At 47.5% G+C, this 22,866-nt stretch overlaps 1 protein-coding gene across 1 annotated transcript in view; it reads left to right on the forward strand.

Moving 5' to 3' along the window:
• gbf1 (golgi brefeldin A resistant guanine nucleotide exchange factor 1) overlaps nt 1-22,866 on the forward strand; it is a 164,250-nt gene that overhangs the window by 82,634 nt on the left and 58,750 nt on the right. The window contains exons 5-15 of the mRNA XM_056291582.1: nt 140-258; nt 690-798; nt 4,468-4,528; nt 8,966-9,020; nt 10,999-11,146; nt 17,539-17,744; nt 19,608-19,776; nt 20,410-20,621; nt 20,761-20,859; nt 20,986-21,180; nt 21,483-21,672. Of these exons, the coding sequence (XP_056147557.1) occupies nt 140-258; nt 690-798; nt 4,468-4,528; nt 8,966-9,020; nt 10,999-11,146; nt 17,539-17,744; nt 19,608-19,776; nt 20,410-20,621; nt 20,761-20,859; nt 20,986-21,180; nt 21,483-21,672 (1,563 nt within the window). The remainder of the gene's footprint in view (nt 1-139; nt 259-689; nt 799-4,467; nt 4,529-8,965; nt 9,021-10,998; nt 11,147-17,538; nt 17,745-19,607; nt 19,777-20,409; nt 20,622-20,760; nt 20,860-20,985; nt 21,181-21,482; nt 21,673-22,866) is intronic.

Consider the following 22,866-nt stretch of genomic DNA (forward strand, 5'->3'; position numbering starts at 1 on the left):
TTCGTGAAGGAGCATATCCACATCTTTATGGGACTGTGTCAGATTAAGCTTCCTTAATGAATATTTGACTTAAACGTTCTGTTCCTTTTCAGCAATGCTCTGCAGACCGCATCAAAATCATTGGTTGTCCTTCTTACAGATGCTAACCATGAGGCCGCAGCGGAGGCCATCGAGAACATGGCAGACGCTGTCACCCACGCCAGATTTGTGGGAACGGACCCTGCCAGTGATGAAGTAGTACTTATGAAAATCCTGCAGGTACAACAATGCTGTTTAACTTCTGAGTGGAACACAGTCAATTTCACACATGTTTATCAAGGATATGCAAAACCAGAAGTTTCTGTGATAATTCTGAAATGCTGTCCCAAGTTAAATGGTCAGTTTTACTTTTCCAGTGCCAGCGGTGATACTTTTCATCTAAACTTGTTTCTTCTGTCATTAATTCTTTCTGATTGCTGTCATTATTGGCAATGTTTCTAAATGCCATAACACACTTGTAGGAGCTCCTGTACCCTCAGAGCAGCTCTTAACATACGTCTCAGCTCATTCCACTGGAACGGAGCTTGGTTTGACATGATATGTTTGAACGATATGAGAGTTCTCTGACTTCAGATAGCGGATAGCCCATCAGTATCATCAGCGTTATCTAGCTGGATATTTGATGAGTTGGATATTGTCCTTCATTGCAGGTTCTCAGGACTTTGCTGCTGACGCCAGTTGGCGCTCACCTGACCAATGAGTCTGTTTGTGAAATAATGCAGTCCTGCTTCCGAATCTGCTTTGAGATGCGCCTCAGTGGTGAGTCTTGCACTCTTATTTTTGCTCCAACATACAACTCTCAGTCTTGAGAATATCTAGGAAGACGGGGAACCTACGTTCTTTTAACTTTCAGTTAGTCATATTTAGGACTGCAACACCAAATCGATGAACTCAATAAAATTCAATTATAAAAATAGTTGGCAAAGAATTTCATTATCCGTTCAGTGGATCTGTGTTGGTGCATGTTTTGTTGCCGAGTTGGCTACGTCACTTCAAGAAAAAAACAAAACAAAAAACAAACATTTGAAACATGGCGGAGATAGAGAAAACTGTTCGACCAAAATCGTCTATAGGAGCACTCTCACCAGCAGGGTAAGTACAAAATATTAATGAAACAAGTTTAGATCCATGGCATGCGTTGGGTTTTGAAGTGAGGAATCGTTCGTCTCACAGCAGGTAGTTCTTCTCCTTTATCTACTTGATAGCTGGTGTGCTCACGATCCAGCTTGAATGGTAGTCAAATGTCCAAGAGCTCCTTAGCCAGGAGCATGTGGACATGCTAACATGTTTGCACTGCAATGCAAAGTTCCTGAAGAAAGAGAGAGGGTGTGTGTGTGTGTGTGTGTGTGTGTTAATGTAGTGTTACTGTTGTTAAGCAAAGCCTGTAAACACGTAGTTTTATAGCATACATTTAGGTCTGTTGCATGTGTTAATATTGTCCATTTGTAATAACAATTTTGAATAAAATGAGAACTTCTCCTGGAGGTGGGACTTGAAGACCTCATAGACAGGGGCCTCCACCAGATGTTCCCAGTTCACCCTCACTACACGTTTGGGTTTGCCAGATCTGTCCGGCAGCCTTCCCCTTCATCTGATCCAACTCACCACCAGGTGGTGATCAGTTGACAGCTCTGCTCCTCTCTTCACCTGAGTGTCGAAAACATACGGCCGCAGATCTGATGATACGCCCACAAAGTCTTTCATCACTCTTCGGCCTAAAGTGTTCTGGTACCAAGTACATTTATGAACTACCTTATGTTCGAACATGGTGTTTGTTATGGCCAATCTATGACTCGCACAGAAGTCCAATAACAAGGCACCACTTGGGTTCTGATCGGGGAGGCTGTTCTTCCCAATCATGCCCCTCCAGGTTTCTCCATCGTTGCCCACGTGAGCGTCAAAGTCTCCCAGCAGAACTATAGAGTCCCCAGGCGGAAGCCTATCCAGGACACCACCCAGAGACTCCAAGAAGGCTGGATACCCCAAACTGCTATTCAGTGCATAAGCACACACAACAGTCAGAGCCTTCTCCCCAGTGACTTCGTATAGTGGCAACCCTCTCATTTCCCGGGGAGAACTCCAACATAGCAGCGCTCAACTGGGGACTTGTGAGTATTCCCACACATGCCCAGCGCTTGTCACCTTGGCCAACTCTGGAAAAGTAGAGTCCAGCCCCTCTCCATGAAGTTGGTACCAGAGCCAATGCTATGTGTGGAGTTGAGCCCAACTATATCTAGTTGGTACCCCTCCACATCTCACACCAGCACAGGCTCCTTCCCTGCCAGAGAGGTGACATTCTATGTCCCGAGGAACAGTCTGCGATGCTGGAAGTCGGCACACCCTGGTCCTCGCCTTTGCCTGCTGCCCGGCCTGCAATGCACCCTACCCAAATGCTCATCTCTGTGGGTGGTGGGTCCACGGGGTCTGGAGGGGACTGGAGGGTGTGCTCCAATTATCAGGGCATAACACTGCTCAGCCTCCCTGGGAAAGTGTACTCTAGGGTGCTGGAAAGGAGGCACCGACCGATTGTCAAAGCTCAGATCCAGGAGTAACAATACGGATTCCATCCTGGCCATGGAACAATGGACCAACTCTTTACCCTTGTAGAAGTGCTTAGGGAGGCATGGGAGTTTGACCAGCCAGTCTACATGTGTTTTGTGGACTTTGAGAAGGCTTACGACCGTGTACCCCTGGGCACTCTGTGGGGGGTATTGCGGGAGTATGGGGTGCTGGAGTAGTCGCTACAAGCCATCCAGACCTTGTATAACCGAAGTGAGAACTGTGTCCGTATTCTCTGCACAAAGTCAAACACATTTTCGGTGGGTGTCTGACTCTGCCAAGGTTGTCCCTTGTCTCCGATTCTGTTTGTGATATTCATGGACAGGATCTCAAGGCGCAGCCAAGATGAGGAGTGTGTCCGTTTTGGGAACCTCAGAATTGCATCTCTGCTCTTCGCAGATGATGTGGTTTTGTTGGCTTCATCAGAACGTGACCTCCAGTGTGCACAGGGGCGGTTTGCAGCTGAGTGTGAAATGGCCGGGATGAGAGTCAGCACCTCCAAGTCTGAGGCTAAGTTCTTTACCGGAAAATGGTGGATTGCTCCCTCCGGGTTGGGGATGAGTTGTTGCCTCAAGTGAAGGAGTTCAATTATTTCAGGATCTTGTTCATGAATGAGGGTAGCATGGAGCAGGAGATTGACAGGCGGATTGGTGTAGTAGCAGCAGTAATGCGGACGTTGTACCGGACCGTTGTGGTGAAGAGGGAGCTGAGCCAGAAGACAAAGCTCTCAATTTACCAGTCAATCTTCGTTCCAACCCTCACCTATGGTCATGAGCTTTGGGTAGTGACTGAAAGGGTGAGATCGCGGATACAAGCGGCTGAAATGAGTTTCCTCCGTAGGGTGTCTGGGCTCAGCCTTAGAGATAGGGTGAGGAGCTCGGACATCCGGAAGAAGCTCGGAGTAGAGCCGCTGCTCGTTGGCATTGAAAGGAGCCAGTTGAGGTGGTTCGGACATCTGATTAGGATGCCTCCCTGGGCACCTTCCTTTGGAGGTTTTCCAGGCACATCCAACTGGGAGGAGACTCTGGGGTAGACCCAGAACTCGCTGGAAGGACTACATGTCCATTCTGGCCTGGGAACACCTTGGGATCCCCCAGGAGGAGCTGGAGGGCGTTGCTGGGGAGAGGGACTTCTGGAGTGCCCTACTTAGCTTGCTAACACCACGGCCCGACCCCGGAGAAGCGGCTGAAGATAAGATGAGATGAATAAAATGATAGAAAAAAATCTGTTTTTGTGTTTTTTTTATCTGATTCATTGATTAATTGTGGTTTTTATCTGATTCATTGATTAATTAATTACTTTGTTGTTTGCACATCTTGGAGTTAGTACCTTTTTTAATTTCACTGCACTCGGGACTTGTAGTTGTGTGTACGTGACAAATAAAACTCTTGAATCTTAATCAAAGAAAATAATCGACAAATTAATCCATTATCAAAATAGTTGTTAGCTGCAGCCCTAGTCATATTTACACATACATCCTGTGGTCCTGCTGTTTGTAGTATTCTTATAGTCTTGGAAACCCTATAAGGCATATAGGATCTATTAATAAGTTAGACCCATTACTGTCCAATTCCAAACTCACAAAGTCATTCAGGCTTCCAGCTCTATGCACACTTGCCTGCAGCTTGGTTTGTCCCTCATCTCCTAGCTGTTCCTGGTCTCTTAGCTGTTCCTTAATAAGACTTCTCTAAGCCTGCCTAGTCAAGCACAGGTGGGTCTTCTTTTTCTCTTTGCTTCCTCTTTCCTCTCCCTGGGTTTTTCCCTGTTGGTTGTCTCCTGTCTCTCTCGGTCTCTCCTGAGTGTTATGTAATGACACCTGACCAGTTTATTTTGTGTTTTGCTTTTATTCTGAACTCTACCTTTGTGCAGAGCTCCTGAGGAAATCGGCAGAGCACACACTCGTCGACATGGTACAGCTACTGTTCTCCAGGTAAATTAGGCTAAGGAGGGTGTGAGTCAAGTGCGAAAGTGTGTGTGTGTGTGTGTGTGTTTGTGTGTGTTCAGCCTCCACTGCCATGTTGAGTTTTACACGCATTTATGGACTGTTTTGTTTGGGGAGTCAAGTGGCGTAATCAAACCCTACAAATGCTGGCTGTCCGGGTAGCATGGTGGTCTATTCCGTTGCCTGCCAAAACGGGGTTGCCGGATCGAATCCCCGTGTTACCTCCGGCATGGTCAGGTGTCCTACAGACACAATTGGCCGTGTCTGTGAGTGGGAAGCCACATGGGTATATGTCCTGGTCACTGCACTAGCGCCTCCTCTGGTCGGTTGGGGTGCCTGTTCAGGGGGGAGGGGGAACTGGGGGGGAGTAGCGTGATCCTCCCATGCGCTACGTCCCCCTGGTGAAACTCCTCACTGTCAGGTGAAAAGAAGTAGCTGGTGACTCCACATGTATCGAAGGAGACATGTGGTAGTCTGAAGCCCTCCCCGGATCAGCAGAGGGGGTGGAGCAGAGACCGGGACGGCTCGGAAGAGTGGGTAATTGACTGGATACAATTGGGGAGAAAAGGGGGGGGGCAACCCTACAAATCCTAGTCAGTTGACTAAATGCTGCTAAAAGAAACAATACAGTTCTTTTTGTATAGTTAGACACATCATATTTATTGTAGTATTTATAATTGAGTTTTTAGTCTTCTGGAGTTTAGTTTTTAGCTTGTAGCACATTCTGGGAGCTCACAGATCTCTTCTCCTTGTGTTGGTGCTTGTACAGTCGACAATGCCAATAAAGTTGAGTTGAATTGAAATGAAAGCCAGGTTTTCCCCAGTTACTGACAAGAATAAGAGAAAGAAACTGCAGAGTAGGTTCAAGTCTCTACCCTTACACCCCCCCCCCCAATTATATCTGGCCAATTACTCCACTCTTCTGAGCCGTCCCGGTCACTGCTCCACCCCCTCTGCTGATCCGGGGAGGGCTGCAGACTACCACACGCCTCCTCCCATACATGTGGAGTCACCAGCCACTTCTTTTCACCTGACAGTGAGGAGTTTCACCAGGGGGACGTAGCGCGTGGGAGGATCACGCTATTCCCCCCAGCTCCCCCTCCCCCCCAAACAGGCGCCCCGACTGGCCAGAGCAGGCGCTAGTGCAGCGACCAGGACACACACCCACATCTGCTTCCCACCCGCAGACACGGCCAACTGTGTCTGTAGGGACGCCCAACCAAGCCGGATGTAACACGGGGATTCGAGTCGCCGATCCCCATGTTGGTAGGTGACAGAATAGACCGCCACGCCACCCAGATGCCTTAACCATACATCTCAGCTGACAGCTGTAGCAGGACAACCCCAGCAGCCATGTCATTATCTCATCCTGTATGGACGGCTGGTTTTGTGTTTTCTGCATAGAGCTGTCTCTAATGTGTCATCACTGCCACAAGACCATGCATTTAATGTGCCGTGCAAAAGTTCAATAGGCCACTGCTTCACTCATGCCATAACATGATTTCCTGTTGGCATTTAGCATCAAGAGCCCCCCCCCCCCGTCTCCCAACTGCTTCAGTGTGCTAGGCACATCCAGCTACAGACAAGGGGATGAGCCAATTGAGTCCTCAGACTGTATGATCTGCATACAGATAAGTCCGGTCTCTGCTTTGACAGCCCCATAAATACTGAATAGTATACACACACACGCACACGCACCAACGCGCGCACACACCCACACACACACACACACAGTCAGCACAGCCATCACTCCAGGACAGAACTGATCAAAAATCAGCCACAGTCGAGAGGAGCGTCTCCTCATCTGAATGTGAGGGAGCACATGCCAAACAAACAGCCGGAGATAAAATAAAGGTGCAGGTCGCTGACTTTCTGAGACGAACGCCCGTCTCACACAATGCTATTTGATGCAAGATCTGTTGGAAAGCACTGCGCTAATCTTGCCCTCGCGGAGCGGCGTGTTAATTTTGACGAGCTCATTGGAGGCCCCTCCTCACTATTGTCAGGACTGCTGGTTTGACACCTTGTTATCATGACTTTTGGTGAGGTTTGACCGCACACACTTGGAAGTAGAAAAGTATGGCAGCTGCCGTCATAAAAGAAGGCATCCCTGCTCGTGAACAGGAGATGTAAATTTAGTACTGCTTTTTACGACGCTCCTCTAGCACTGGTCTCTAAGGCATGCAAGAAGCACTCTCTCTCACACACACACACACACACACACACACACACACACACACACACACACACACACACACACACACCTCATTTTGTGCATGTCCAACCTCAGCCCCCCACTTGTCCACGGCTCCAGGATAATAGAGATGTGAGACGGTCTGGGTGCCCCCCACCCCCTCCATCACCACATAATGAGCCGCGGCTCTCCTGGGCTCCCCAGAAGGAGGCTTAGATTGCCTGCTCAAAGTATTAAGCATGTTAATCTGTTGGACCCACAGATCATCCAATAATCGCGCTAGCAAGACAACACTCTATTAATTCAGAGTTAATGTCAGGGGGACCCGCTGTGTGTGTGTGTGTGTGTGTGTGTGTGTGTGTGTGTGTGTGTGTGTGTGTGTGTGTGTGTGTGTGTGTGTGTGAGCGAGAGAGAGAGAGAGAGAGAGAGACGGGTAAGTGACATCTCATTTTCCTGTGTGTCTACAGAAACTTAGTGGCTGTTAAGCAGACGTTGTATGGCGAGTTGGAAACGGGGGCCGGCGTGCTCATCTCAATAAGCCCGGCGGAGGTTTATTTATGGCTCAGGTTGAGGCTGCCGACGTTCCCACCGCTATATTGCCTCTGGCAGCTTAGGACCTCACATATTTTGTTTTCTCTGACGTTTCTCTGCTCCTCCTCCTCCTCCTCCTCCTCCTCATTTTTTGGATGAAGAAGAATGTGTGACGGCTGCTTGTTCTCTCTTGGTCTACAGATCCTGGGAAGAAATAGATCTAGTTTCAGGTTTTGCATCAATATATAGCCTCATGCTGCACTGCTGCCTTTGGGACTGGATGAAAATTGACTGTATATTTACATATTTGGCTGGTCTCTATGTGGAAAGGCATCCCAAGCATAAATGCATGTTGTAGGTGAAGCTCAAACAGCCGCTTCTTTTCACCTGACAGTGAGGACTTTCACCAAGGGGACATAGCGTGTGGGAGGATCACGCTATTCCCCCCAGTTCCCCCTCCCCCCTGAACAGGTGCCCTGACCGACCAGAGGAGGCGCTAGTGCAGTGACCAGAACACATACCCACATCCGGCTTCCCACCCACAGACACGGCCAATTGTGTCTGTAGGGACACCTGACCAAGCCGGAGGTAACAGGGGGATTCGAACCACCGATCCCCGTGTTGGTAGGCAACAGAATAGACCGCTACGCCACCCGGACACAGTGTGGGCTATTTCTGTTTTAATGTGACAATTACTGCTATATTCTGAATGGATAAAGCTAGTATCTAACTTTATGTGAGTTTCTAAGAACTTTGTGTGATGATTGAAGGGAGTAGAAGTTTGTCTTTTGACATTTACAAGATAGTTTTTACTTGGTGACGGTGTTAATGTCACATTTTTCATAGACGCTTTAAGGATCAACCTCTCGTAAGAGTGAAGGTGCTATGCCAAAGTAAATGTGACCATGTTTTCTCCATTTAAGTTGAAGTGGTTTGTGCTTATCTCATTCAAAGAATGCAGAGGTTTGAAAAGAGTTGAGTAATAAACAGGAGAGGTATGAAGAAAGCAGTGTAGTGTGTTTTAGAGGTCTGCACCAAGCACCACAGTTAGAATGATAACATGTCACCTCCTCTGATGGAAACCGAGACACACGGGTTTGCAATGAAACAAAAACATTTGGTTTTGGTATTAGCTGAAAGGACCATGGAAAATTATCGGTTGTTGGATATTGGCAGTTACCAATAGTGACTGAAAGGGTGAGATCGCGGATACAAGCGGCTGAAATGGATTTCCTCCGTAGGGTGTCTGGGCTCAGCCTTAGAGATAGGGTGAGGAGCTCGGTCATCCGGAGGGAGCTTGGAGTAGAGCCACTGCTCCTTCACGTCAAAAGGAGCCAGTTGAGGTGGTTCGGGCATCTGATTAGGATGCCTCCCTGGGCGCCTTCCTTTGGAGGTTTACCGGGCACAGCCAACTGGGAGGAGACCCCGGGGTAGACCCAGAACTCGCTGGAGGGACTACATGTCCAATCTGGCCTGGGAACACCTTGGGATCCCCCAGGAGGAGCTGGAGGGCGTTGCTGGGGAGAGGGACGTCTGGAGTGCCCTACTTAGCTTGCTGCCACCGTGACCCGACTCTGGAGAAGAGGCTGATGATGAATGAGTGAATGAATGGATGAATGAATGAATGGATGTTGGCAAACAAATTCAGTATGGTGCATCCTTAGTCAAAGCTAAATTGTGGTGTTCTCTCCTCTCCTCAGACTACCTCAGTTCAAAGAGGAGGCCAAGAGTTTAGTGGGGACCAACATGAAGAAGGTAAAAAGAGTGAGATGTAAAATGAATGTTTTTTTTTTTCTCGACTGCTTGCTCTCACCCTCCTCTCCCATTTCTTCTTTGTCCATACTTTCTCTCATCCCCATTGTGCTGTTGAAAGCCCATATCAGTTCCAAGGTTTTCTGGGAAACGATCGCCTGAATGTTACATGAAATACCTTCTGTTGCTTTGCAGTATCTTAAAATATTAAGATAGCCAATTTCTTTAATTTCTTAGATTGAACAGGAAGAGTCATCATGTCTCCTTTAGTCTTCATGTTATGTACCGTAAACAGGCATGTGGCTTTCTCCTACCACCTATCCTGACGGCAAAGCCCTCTCCAGACTGGCCCCTCTCTCCTCCATTTGAGTCCTGCCTTTTTTAAAGTCTTGTGTCCTTGAGTTTCCATGTTCACGTTGCACGTCTGCTTGTTTTCCTCCCCACAGATGCCTTCATTTGTCCTGGACTCTCAGGATCTTACTTGTGCAGAGCAGCCTAAAAACGTCAGTCAGAATGGCCTAGAAAGGGTACTGAGTAGGACACGGCTGCTGATCAGCTCGCTGCTGGTGCACTGACGTAGACAGGGTTAGCATGGCTTTCTGCAGGGTTGTGCATGAGGATGCGTTGGGCTATTGGTAAACTAGTAAACTGTCAGCACTTTGCTTGGGGGCTGTGCCTCAGTTTAGAACATTTGTAATATTCAATTGTTAGAAATCCTGTTTCTGACATGAAATGAATACTTAATAAGATGGTAAAAGATGCCAGACCTGTTAACATGGTTATAGTCTTAACTATATTCTTCTTTTTATAAATACGTCTCTACATTTCACATAGCCACAGATTTTACGTTATCTGCACAATGAAAAGAGACATACTGAAGAGTGAGTAGCTTTAGAGCCCGAGTCAAATGAGGTACCAGATGTAGTTGTTGTTCTCTTTCATACAACATTCTTGCATGTCATGGCTGTGATTACCCGATGACCTGACTTCCCTGGTCAGCCCTTGGATCTTAGATTGAGAGTAAAGCTTCAGATTCATCACTTTAACAGTACATTACCGCAGCAGCAGTGATTCTCACAGCTGACCAAGAGCTTCAGCCTGAGGCTGCTGCTTCAGTCTTAAGTTTTGTTGTGTCTGATTTGTCTGGCCCTCCTTTATTATTTCCCCAGTGGTCATGAGCCTCTGCCTGTCTCTTTGCGCCCCCCATCACCAACTCACCCATCACCCTTCTCCAAACAAGGCCATCCTAGTGCATGGTACCCTATTTAACCCTGCCACCCCAGCCCCGCATCATTGCATCAGTGTGTGTTGGAGTGTGTGGTCTGTACATACCACTGCTGACATTATTGCCCATCACTAATCATGGGCACCCGCCCACTCCCCCTTCTCTCCTGAGGCTTACAATATCTTGTGGAAAAACAAACGAGTGCAGGTAAGGAAGATGAATTCAGTCAATCAGGTTGGAGAATTAACTCTCCTCCTCCCTTCCTCTCCCTCTCCAGAACCTTTCCTCCCTCCCTCTTATCCTTTTTCTACTAACCTCCACCTTCTCTGTACTCTGACCTCAGGTAGATGGAGTAGTTATCATGTCACACAAGCCTTTCATGTGTAGTCTCAAGTTGGCCACATACAGTTTGCTGCTGTAGCTGTTTTGATTCCATCTTTCGGATATGACATATCTAGGGTTTACAATTACTATGTATAAAAATGGGATGCATGGGGCAAAATTGTAATTGAGTTTAAAGCAACAACCCCCACCCTCCCCCACATCCCTAATCGTGAGAAGAACCAACAAAGGCTGACTTTGCTGTGTACTGCATGTGTGGAATGTTTTATGCTGTGGATAGTGTCATTAAGAACGTTGTTGAGTGACGCTGACCCAACAACACAATTATTCCATAAGGTCCTAGGGGGTAACCCCCACTCAGTGTACCCTGTTTTTCTTTTTTTCTTTTTTTTTTTTTTGTCTCTGTGGCTCCAGCTGAAGATGCGTGCGGGTGGGATGAATGAGTCATCTAAATGGAAGAAGCAGAAACGCTCACCAAGGCCACCACGGCACATGGTGAGAAGCCCTTCGGGTCAAATGGATCCGGCCCAATCCACCACCTTGAGCAACAACAACCTATCAGGTTAGACACACACACCACCATCATCATCGTTGGCGGTCACTCAAACGAGTATGACTGTCTGCTCCGTTGGATTGTCGACTTATGGATTTTCAGATGGCTGTAGAGGCCGATCTGTGATCTGCATACTGTGGTGCAGTATGGACAGGGGAAAGTGGTGGTGGTTGAGCCTTTTTCTCTCTCTCTCCTTGTGGTACTGTCACTTTTTCTGTGCGGCACAGTGGAGTTCCATTTCATGACGTGCAGCTCCTTCCGGCACTGATTTCTTCCAGGAGCGCCTATCCAATGCAGTGTGTTCCCAGATGCTCAATGTGATGTGGAATTTCTTCAGACTGATGTTGATATTGTCCTTGAAATGCTTATTTTGCCAATGGGGAGCTTGCTGACCTTCCTTTAGTTTGCCCCTGTAGTTTCCACATTTTGCCTCGTCCCTCTCTTGAATATGGCCACTATTATAGCATACCTGAGCTCTGAGGGAAGTTCTTCTTTTTCCCAGACCTTGAGGAGAAGGACGTGGGTGTGGTACAGGAGCTCTGGTCCACCTTCCTTTAATATCTCAGCTGGGACCCCATCTGGACAACATTGGCCTTGTTCGTTCTTAAGGCTCCTGATGGCATCTTGAACCTCTGTCATGGTGGGGGGGTTCCCCAATGTCTTCTCTGATGGGACTCTGGGGAATGTGGCTGGCAATAACTGGTTCAGCTGTGTTGTTGCTGTTGGTTTCCTGGAAATGCTCCTTTCATTGGGCATTAATGGACTCATCCTCCAGCAGCTCCTGCCCATCCTTTGAACACAGGGGGTTTAAGCTGCGGTTGCTTGAACCATAGACGGCCTTAGTAGCGCTGAAAAATCCTCTGGTGTCACCTGAGTCTGCCAGTCACTGGATTTTCAGAGCCTTTTCTGTCCACAAAGAGTTCTTAAGCTCCCTCCCCTGTCTCTGGACGTCCGCCTTGGCTCTAGAGCGAGCCTTGCAGGTTACATAATTTTGCCTGGCATGAAAGGCTTTCCTTTTCTTGGAGATGAGCTGTTCTATGTCTGTGTCATTCTCATCAAACCCATCCTGATGTTTTCTGGACTTGTACCCAAGGGTGGTGTTGCAGGTGTTTAGGATGGTAGATTTGAGCAAGCTCCAGTGCTTCTCAATGTCATCAGGATATTCTTGTTGGAGGGTTTCCCCATGAGAGGCCTGACACTGGGGCTCCACAGGGGACAGTACTGTCTCCCTTCCTTTTCACCCTCTACACCACAGCTTCAGCTACCACACAGAGTCCTGCCATCTTCAGAAGTTCTCTGATGACTTTGCTATAGTCGGATGCATCAGTAAGGGCAAGGAGGCTGACTACAGGGCTGTGGTGGGAAACTTTGTCACGTGGTGTGAGCAGAACAACCTGCAGCTCAGCGTGACTAAGACAAAGGAGCTGGTTGTTGATCTGAGGAGGGACATGACACCAGTGATCCCTGTCTCCATCCAAGGGGTCAGTGTGGGCACTGTGGAGTACTGCAAGTACCTGGGGGTGTATATAGACAATAAACTGGACTGGGCTAAGAACACTGATGCCTCTACAATAAGGGACAGAGCCGTCTCCACTTTTTGGGGAGGCTGAGGTCCTTCGACATCTGCCAGACAATGCTCAGGATGTGGTATGAGTCTGTGGTGACCAGTGCTCTCCTGTTTGCCGTTGTGTGTTGGGGCAGCAGGTTGAGGGTATCGGATGCAAACAGGCTTAATAAAATGATCCGCAGGGCTGATGATGTTGTGGGGGTGGAACTGGATTCTCTGGCGGCAGTTTCTGAGAGAAGGACACTGTTGAAATTACGTGCCATCATGGACAATGTCTCCCACCCACTCCATGACATGCTGGTTGGGCACAGGAGTACTTTTAGTGATAGACTCATTCTGCCGAAAAGCACCACAGAGCGCCACAGGAGGTCATTCCTGCCTGTGGCCATCAAACTTTACAACTCCTCCCTCAGACTCAGACTGTCAGACACTCTGAGTTAATGGTCATTGGACTGGTCCTGTCGAGTTTTGTTTGTGCTTGTTGTGTGCTGCGGTAGTGCAGTATAGATAGGGTGTTATGTGCACCATGCTTGTTGATATATTTTGTTCTTATTTCTATTTCTTATTTATCTTTTATTTCTATTTGTTTCTATTTTCTTATCTTGTATCTTGTTAGTTTTTAGTTATTAGAGCGCGAGTGTCTGTAATAGAACCCAATTTCCCCTCGGGGATGAATAAAGTATTCTGATTCTGATTCTGAGGTCTCTGCTGGATGGCAGTTTCATTCAGGCTTTCAAGGTTCAGTCTTGGTCGGATCTGCTTCATTTGAACCCTCCTTTTCCTCTTGAGTTTGATGGACATTGTGGAGTGGATGAAGTGATGATCTGTCCAGCAGTCATCTGCATCGATCATGGCCCTCGTGATGGTCACATCATGGCGGTTTCTGGTTCGTACAATGACATAGTCAAGGAGATGCCAATGATTAGAGCGAGGGTGCCTCCAAGATGCCTTAACTTGGTTTCTCTGGTGAAACAGTGTTAGTGATGGTGAGGTCATACTGAGTACATTTGCCAAGAAGCAGAACTCCACTGGAGTTTATGCTCCTGATGCCTTCCTTTCCTATAGTGCCCTTCCAGAGGTGTTGATCCCGGCTGACCCTGGCGTTGAATTCTCCTAGGAGAATAATCTTAACCTCCTTGGGGATTCTTGATAGTGTCTCCTCTAAGCAGGCATAGAATATCTCTTACTTCCTCTTCAGGGTCTAAATTAGGGGCATAGGCACTCACAACTGTTGCCATCTGGTTTTTGGCAAGCATCAGGTGGATGGTCATGAGACACTCACTGATCCCCACAGGAAATTCAGACAGGTGGCTGATGATCTGGTTCTTGGTGGCAAATCCAACACCATGGATCCTGGGCTCATCAGCAGCTTTTCCTTTTCCTGTCGGGTTTCAGAAAGTGCAGCTATGTCAATCCGGCGGCATCTCTTCAGTTTTCTAGCGATGATCATGGTTCTCCTCTCCAGTCCGTCACTGGTTGCACTATCAATCGGTGTGTGGACATTTCAGTGTTTCTGACATGTGTTGATCCCTCTGGACTCAGTAATCCAGTTAGGAGGTTTGAGGCAGGCTATTTTTAGGGTGCCTTTTCTAGCCCCTTCCCCAGGTGGGGTGAACAGAGTGGATCCTAAAGAGGGCTGCTCAGTCATGGGTGCAGATACCGAAGGGCTCTTGCTACCTCATTCCAAGAGCTCAGCGAGTGACTCTAGCACACTCCACCTGATGTGCTTGCTCACGACTAGGGGCTTCCAGATCTCACAATCCTGCCCCCGTCGCTACTTGCCGGTCGCCATAGGACTTAATCTGGGATGTAAGGATGGATTCACTTTATGGAAGACGCCTGTGTGTGACTTTGTTTAACATGGGGAGACTGGTGCACAGACAGCTACCACATGGTCCTTGACAGATCTGGGTCAGGATTCAGTGGCATGGAGTCCAAGATGACTAGGGGCCCATTTCTGCTGCAGCCTTCATACGCCTTCCCAACCGTTTTGATGGTTCCCTAAATTCAGCCATCATCCTCCACCTGTTCCAGTGTGGAGGTCTTGGTTGGATTGCTCTTTGTCAGGGACCTCCCCCTTGACCTTACCGCCATGGGTGACCCTACCAGGAGCATAGCATAGCTCCAGACGACATTGGTCTCGGGATCACAGGAAGATGCAAACTTCTCCAGCATGACAAGGTGACAGTCTACGGAGAAGACACACATACGCACTCACGCACACGTGCGCGCACACAAACACAAATCACTCTATTTTATACTGTACTAGAAATTGACATTTGGTTCAAGAATTATCTGTTTTGTGTTTTTTCATGTTTTTCGTTCCATGAAGTGTTTTACTTAAGAGAGCTTGGTTGTTACAGTGAACTCACCAGTGCTGTGTCTAAAAACCATGACTTTGAATTGGGATTATATTTGGTTCTGTGACTGCTATTATCCACGATAGCAGAGGGGCAACTGTAGTTGTTAAGACTTGATTATCCACTCAGCCGGGGTCAGACAGCTCAGCTCTGTCGTTGTCCATTCATCCATTATGTGTGCAGAGTGTTGCTTTCACAGACTACTTAACTGTTGTGTAGTTGAAGATACAAGACTTAAGGACTATGAAAAAGGAACAGATTAATTCTCCAAATGATTGTAGGGTGTGACCATGTAGATCAGGGGTCGGCAACCTATGGCACCTGTGCCCATGGTGAAACGCTAGGCCATTAACATGGGCATGCGGAGCAATTCAATAAGAATATTTGTTTATACTTTTTTTTTATAAAGTATTTCTCATATAAAATATAACCTAATGGTGAACTAAACAAGCAATTCTTTTTAAAATAATACTGAAATAATTAATTAGTCTCAAAATACACCATTGTTTTTGATGGCAAGAGAGCGCACACAGTTGACATGGCCTAACGTTCCCCTCCTCCCTCTGATCTGCCCACGAGTGCAGTATTACAGCGTTAGTGACAACGTAGCATAGCTAGCTAGCTTTCTTTCTTTCTTTCTTATTTGTGGACCCCCCCCCTTTTCTCCCCAATTGTACTTGGCCAATTACCCTTCTCTTCCGAGCCGTCCTGGTCGCTGCTCCACCCCCTTTGCCAATCCGGGGAGGGCTGCAGACTACCACATGTCTCCTCCGATACATGTGGAGTCACCAGCCGCTTCTTTTCACCTGACAGTGAGGAGTTTCACCAGGGGGATGTAGCGTGTGGAGGATCACACTATTCCCCCCAGTTCCCCCTTCCCCCTGAACAGGCACTCGGACTGACCGGAGGAGGCACTAGTGCAGTGACCAGGACACATACCCACATCCACTTCCCACCCACAGACACGGCTAATTGTGACTGTAGGGATGCCCGACCAAGCCGGAGGTAACAGGGGGATTCGAACTGGCGATCGTAATAGACTGCTATGCTACCCAGATGCCCACTAGCTGGCTTTCTGTTTTGATTTATGTCAAGCACAACTGACTATGTTAGAAGCAGTATTGTCTAATATTCGCCTCTTTCAGCCGTCTTGGACAAACGAAGTTGAATTTATTTCATGAAAGGAACGAGCTGTGTGCACTCTGCTGTGAAAATGTCACGTGTAAACCATCATTTTGAAACAAGGCAGGAGAAAAATGTCAAAGATAAGGCTGATGAAGCTGAATCAACCCAGAGGGCAGCGGCCCAGTATGGGAAGCAAAGCAGCGTGTTTACAACCCGATGTCCTGCCAAAACCAAGCTACAGAGGGCGGCTATAACCATGCTACAGAGGGCGGCTATAACCATGCTACAGAGGGCGGCTATAACCGAACTACAGAGGGCAGCTATAACCGAGCTACCGAGGGCGGCTATAAACCGAGCTACTGAGGGCAGCTATAACCAAGCTACAGAGGGCAGCTATAACCGAGCTACAGAGGGCAGCTATAACTGAGCTATAGAGGGCGAGCTACAGAGGGCAGCTATAACCGAGCTACAGAAGGCAGCTATAACCGAGCTACAGAAGGCAGCTATAACCGAGCTACTGAGTGCCACTATAACCGAACTACTGAGTGCGGCTATAACCGAGCTACAGTGGGCAGTTATAACCAAGCTACAGAGGGCATCTGTAAAGTTGTACAGTGCAGTGCTTAACACGGGAAGCCATTCTCCAATGGAGAGAATGTAAAGGAGGCGTTGCTCAGCAGGTCGCGGGTCATATTTGATGGGTTTCCAAAAAAAGACACGATCATCAACAGGACCAAAGAAACTCCCGTTTCTGTGAGAACTGTAGAGAGACGCAGCACAGACATGCTGAAACCGTAAGACACCAGCAAACTCCTGCACCGAAAGCTGCGTCGCTGTTCAGCGTAGCTCTGGAACACAGAGTATGGATGTAAACCACAGTCTATGTCTATTAAGACACACAAGGGTTGCGCTAAATCGGTAAGATTAAATTAATTTTCTTTTGTGCCCTAGTAATTTTCATACATTTGCACAAATAATTATGTGCATGTGTGCGGGCCACGTCTATGTAGAGCGCAGATCTTTTGGCCTGCGGAATCTAGACGGGGAGACAAGCAGCAGCAGCAAATAAATAAATAGATAAATACACTATGAAAATGAAGTGGCACTCGGGTCTGTGATTTTTTTTTTTTTTACTTTGTAAAGTGGCACAGGACGTCCAAAAGGTTGCCGACCCCTGATGTAGAGGAATATAGCAGTCATTCTTTTCAGTTGCTCCTTCTCTGATTAAGCGTCCCAAGATTGGGATGTTCGGAGAATTAGAAAGTGGCACACTGAATTAAAAAAGGAAGGGTTTTTTTTCCAGCTACTGTGATTTTAAAGTGGGACAACTGCCATCTTTGTCTGACCAGGTGGAGTACCGTTCATAGAGCCAGGCTCCGCCTCCAGCATACATGCATCAGACAGCGCTGGCTCCTCCATCTCCAGCCCCGCTACCACAGATAGTGGTCTGGATGCTTGTTCCAAGGCCACCTCCAGTGAAGACCTGACTGACCTGGAGCAGAACAGCTCGGCTGCCACCACACCAGGGATGGAGCCTGGCAGGTTGGATGCACAGGTAGGAGCCATGAGACTCAGATGATTAACAACCCTCATGAAAGTGCTTTTAGAAGGTAAAACGGGACATTTAAGTTGCCTGTGTATTTTGGATGTTGCCGTACTGTTTATTGAAGGAAATTCAGAATTAGTCTTTTTACACCGCCTTTTCAAGGTGGGAAGGTCATGCTGTTAAGCCGCCTCACCGTTCTGTGTAAAACGTATGAACATGAGACGGGGTAATTGTTGTCCTGGCGTTAAACCGGTAGCAGAGGTAGTCACAAAAGCTGAATCGACATCTGTGTAAAGGGGACAGTCGGCAGGATGGGACAGCTGACGCGGTGGTGTTACACGTCACACCCCCTCTGCTTCCGGAACACCGGCATCAGCTGGCATGATATTTAAAATCACACACCGGTGCAGCGTCATGCTGCCTTTGTTTGGTTCAGTGTAAAAAACTAAGCTGGCGTAAAGACGGGTCTTCATTACAGCAGTATTGTGGGGTTTCTGTGTAAAAACACCTTTCATTTCTGTTAGAAAAAAGTGTTAATGAAACGTATTCATTATTGTTGCCTTCTGGGTTAGTTACCGCCACTACTGTGTTGTCTTTTTCTGATCGTTTCTCACCAAGTCAGATCTTCTGTCATCCTACAATTTTGGTAGGATTAGCATTAGATTTGATTTCAACAGTGGTACTGTATTTCCTGGACTATAAGTTGCTGATTTTTTTACTCTTCTGGCTGGTCCTGTCTTTTATTTTGGGTGGCACGGTGGCCCAGTGTTTAGCGCTGTTGCCTCACAGCAAGAAGGTCCTGGGTTTGAACCCCGGGGTTGTCCAATCTTGGGGGTCATCCTCTGTGTGGAGTTTGCATGTTCTCCCCGTGTCTGTGGTGAGATTTCTCAGGGTGCTCTGGTTTCCCCCACCATCAAAAAGACATGCATGTTAGGGTTAATACTCCTGTCTGTGCCCCTGACCGAGGCATGGCAAGACGAACTGGAGTTGGTCCCCGGGCGCTGCACGGCGGCTGCCCATGGCAGCTGCCCATGGCGGCTGCCCACTGCTCCTAGCTACACAGCTAGGATGGGTTGGTTACATGCAGAACGTAATTTTCCTGCGAGGATCATTAAAGTATATCAAAATCTAAAAAATAAAAATATCCCAAAGCAACTTTTATGTAATGTAATGTAATTTTGTGGGACAAATACACTTTTGTCTGTTTATTTAGTAGCGTAGACCCAGACGCTATTAGGTTATGCCTTGCGATGACTATTATACTGGGCATACAGCCCAAAAACGAAATAGTGCAATACTGCTCACTTTGCTAGCCTGAGCTAAATTTGGACGTTTGCGGGTGGGTTCGGGGGGTTAATTAATGCATATTTTAGCGGGTCGGAGGGTGCAGATTGGCTCTCATGATGGGTTGGGTGGTATGGATAATAAATCACCCGGACCGCACCACTACTGTAACACCATATAAATGCGACTTATACACCGAAGCGACTTAAATATGTTTTTTTTTCCTCGCAACACATTTTTTGTTGAGTGCGACTTGCACTCTGGTGCAACTTATAGTCTGGGAAATACGGTAGTTAAAGCATATTGATTGTTTTGAGGGAAATCAAATTCCATTTTTGTGTTTAAGTGCGATATATTTAAGAATGACCCAGTCGTAATCATTTTTTTTCTGTCCTTATTTTGGTAAGGGTCAAATTGTTTCAATTTTGTATTTTTAAAGGAGTTTTGGCTTCTTTATATAAGGGTATTTCCTGGTTTTAGGGGTTTTCTTAAGAGTTCTAAAGAGTTCTACAACTCTTACAACTGTCTGCATTTGGCTTGGTTCTTCAGAAAAAACTGACAAAGTTCTCTCTCTGCTTTCCCATCCAGTCCGAGGGCACATACGGGGAACATGCTCAGTCAGCCTCAGTCGAGTCCATACCTGAGGTTATAGAGGACAAAGGGTCTATCACAGAGCAGTCAGACAGTGCCTCTGTCCATGACATGGACTACGTCAACCCCCGAGGTGTCCGCTTCACACAGTCCACGCAGAAAGATGGTAAGAACAAGGGGACTTGGAACCTTTCTCTTCAGTCTGCTGTTTAGGGTCATTTGTTGACTTTACTCTTACGTTGGTCTGAAAGACAAAGATGAGAACAAAAATCTTTAAATGTAGTTATTTAGGATGGTATGGTGGCGCAGTGGTTAGAGCGGTCGTGTCACAGCAAGAAGGTCCTGGGTTCAAACCCTGGGATACCTCCGGCTTGGTCGGGTGTCCCTACAGACTCAAATGGCCGTGGCTGTGGGTGGGAAGCCAAATGTGGGTATGTGTCCTGATCACTGCACTAGTGCCTCCTCTGGTTGGTTGGGGCGCCTGTTCGGAGGGGAGGGGGAACTGGGGGGAATAGCGTGATCCTCCCACGTGCTACGTCCCCCTAGTGAAACTCCTCACTGTCAGGTGAAAAGAAGTGGCTGGTGACTCCACATGTATCGGAGGAGGCATGTGGTAGTCTGCAGCCCTCCCCGGATCAGCAGAGGAGGTGGAGCAGCGATCGGGGGCGGGTCAACAGAGTGGAGTAATGGGACAGGTACAGTTGGGAAAAAAAGGAAAATAAAAAACCTCTTAGCAAATTTATTTCAATCAGTTGTGTAGAATTTTGAACTAAACCTCAACCAACCCCCACCCCCGCAGGATCATCTCTCATCCCGTATGGTCTTCCATGTCTGCGGGAGCTTTTTCGCTTCCTCATCTCCCTCACCAACCCCCACGACCGCCACAACACAGACGCCATGATGCACATGGGCCTGCAGCTGCTGACTGTGGCGCTAGAGTCTGCACACATCGCCAACTACCAGTCACTGTTGGGTCTGGTCAAAGACGAGCTCTGCAGACACCTCTTCCAGGTGAGTCAGGGTGAATACAGCCTGTCAGTTGATTAGCTTTTCTTCAGTTGTGTGTCTTGTGTTTGCTGTCCTGTTTAGCGGTAAAAGTCTTTGACGTGTTGGTGATTTAAACCAAATGAATTATGTTTCTTGATTGCAGCTGCTGAGTGTAGACCGTATGAACCTCTACGCTGCCTCGATAAGAGTCTGTTTCCTGCTTTTCGAGAGCATGAGGATGCATCTCAAGTTCCAGCTTGAGGTAACTTAGGCAACCTGTAAAAGGGGTTGATGCAATATCTCTTTATGCTCCCTGGATGAGCAAGTTTTGTGCATAACAAACCTGCTAGAAATAAACCAGAGGATTTGTCAAACCATGTCTCCTCAGATGTACCTGAAGAAGCTGATGGACATCATCACATCAGAGAACATCAGGATGCCCTATGAGATGAAAGAGATGGCCCTTGAGGCGCTGGTGCAGCTTTGGAGAATCCCCAGCTTTGTCACCGAGCTCTACATCAACTACGACTGTGACTTCTACTGTTCCAACCTGTTTGAGGACCTCACCAAGCTGCTGTCAAAGGTGGACCTGCAATACAGGCTCTTTAAAGAGCAGTCTGAACATTGTCAGCAACCTAGAGCTTAGTGTGTTTGATTATGTCTTTAATTGTTCATGGAAAACCTGATTACCTTCCTGCTGTCATTTTGTGATATGAAATATGAAGAAAGTAAATTTTTGTCAGTTTTGTGATTTTGGGCTAAATTGGTCATTGGGCCTGCCAATGATGGGTTTATTTCAGCAGCCTGACTCCTAACGTTTCTGTAGTAAAGAGTATTTTGTTGCCCATCGATGAACTCCACTCCATTTTAAACTTCTTGTGACAGAACGCATTCCCAGTGTCGGGGCAACTTTACACCACCCACCTCCTGTCACTAGAGGCTCTGCTGACAGTGATTGACAGCACTGAGGCCCATTGCCAGGCCAAGGTGCTCAGCAGTACGTTGCAGCAGGACCAGTCAGACACCTTGCTGGCAGAAGTGCAGACTTCAGCTATGACCAGCACAGACACAGCAGGTATACAATATGACCAGCACAGACACAGCAGGTATACAATATGACCAGCACAGACACAGCAGGTACACAATATGACCAGCACAGACACAGCAGGTACACAATATGACCAGCACAGACACAGCAGGTATACAATATGACCAGCACAGACACAGCAGGTACACAATATGACCAGCACAGACACAGCAGGTATACAATATGACCAGCACAGACACAGCAGGTACACAATATGACCAGCACAGACACAGCAGGTACACAATATGACCAGCACAGACGCAACAGGTACACAATATGACCAGCACAGACACAGCAGGTACGCAATATGACCAGCACAGACACAGCAGGTATACAATATGACCAGCACAGACACAGCAGGTATACAATATGACCAGCACAGACACAGCAGGTATACAATATGACCAGCACAGACACAGCAGGTACACAATATGACCCGCACAGACACAGCAGGTATACAATATGACCAGCACAGACACAGCAGGTACACAATATGACCAGCACAGACACAGCAGGTACACAATATGACCAGCACAGACACAGCAGGTACACAATATGACCAGCACAGACACAGCAGGTACACAATATGACCAGCACAGACACAGCAGGTATACAATATGACCAGCTCAGACACAGCAGGTACGCAATATGACCAGCACAGACACAGCAGGTACACAAAAGGACCAGCACAGACACAGCAGGTATACAATATGACCAGCACAGACACAGCAGGTATACAATATGACCAGCACAGACACAGCAGGTATACAATCTGACCAGCACAGACACAGCAGGTATACAATATGACCCGCACAGACACAGCAGGTATACAATATGACCAGCACAGACACAGCAGGTATACAATATGACCAGCACAGACACAGCAGGTATACAATATGACCAGCACAGACACAGCAGGTATACAATATGACCAGCACAGACACAGCAGGTATACAATATGACCAGCACAGACACAGCCGGTATACAATATGACCAGCACAGACACAGCAGGTACACAATATGACCAGCACAGACGCAACAGGTACACAATATGACCAGCACAGACACAGCAGGTACGCAATATGACCAGCACAGACACAGCAGGTATACAATATGACCAGCACAGACACAGCAGGTATACAATATGACCAGCACAGACACAGCAGGTATACAATATGACCA

The sequence above is a fragment of the Lampris incognitus genome, chromosome 13, assembly GCF_029633865.1.
Source record: "Lampris incognitus isolate fLamInc1 chromosome 13, fLamInc1.hap2, whole genome shotgun sequence".
Taxonomy (NCBI): domain Eukaryota; kingdom Metazoa; phylum Chordata; class Actinopteri; order Lampriformes; family Lampridae; genus Lampris; species Lampris incognitus.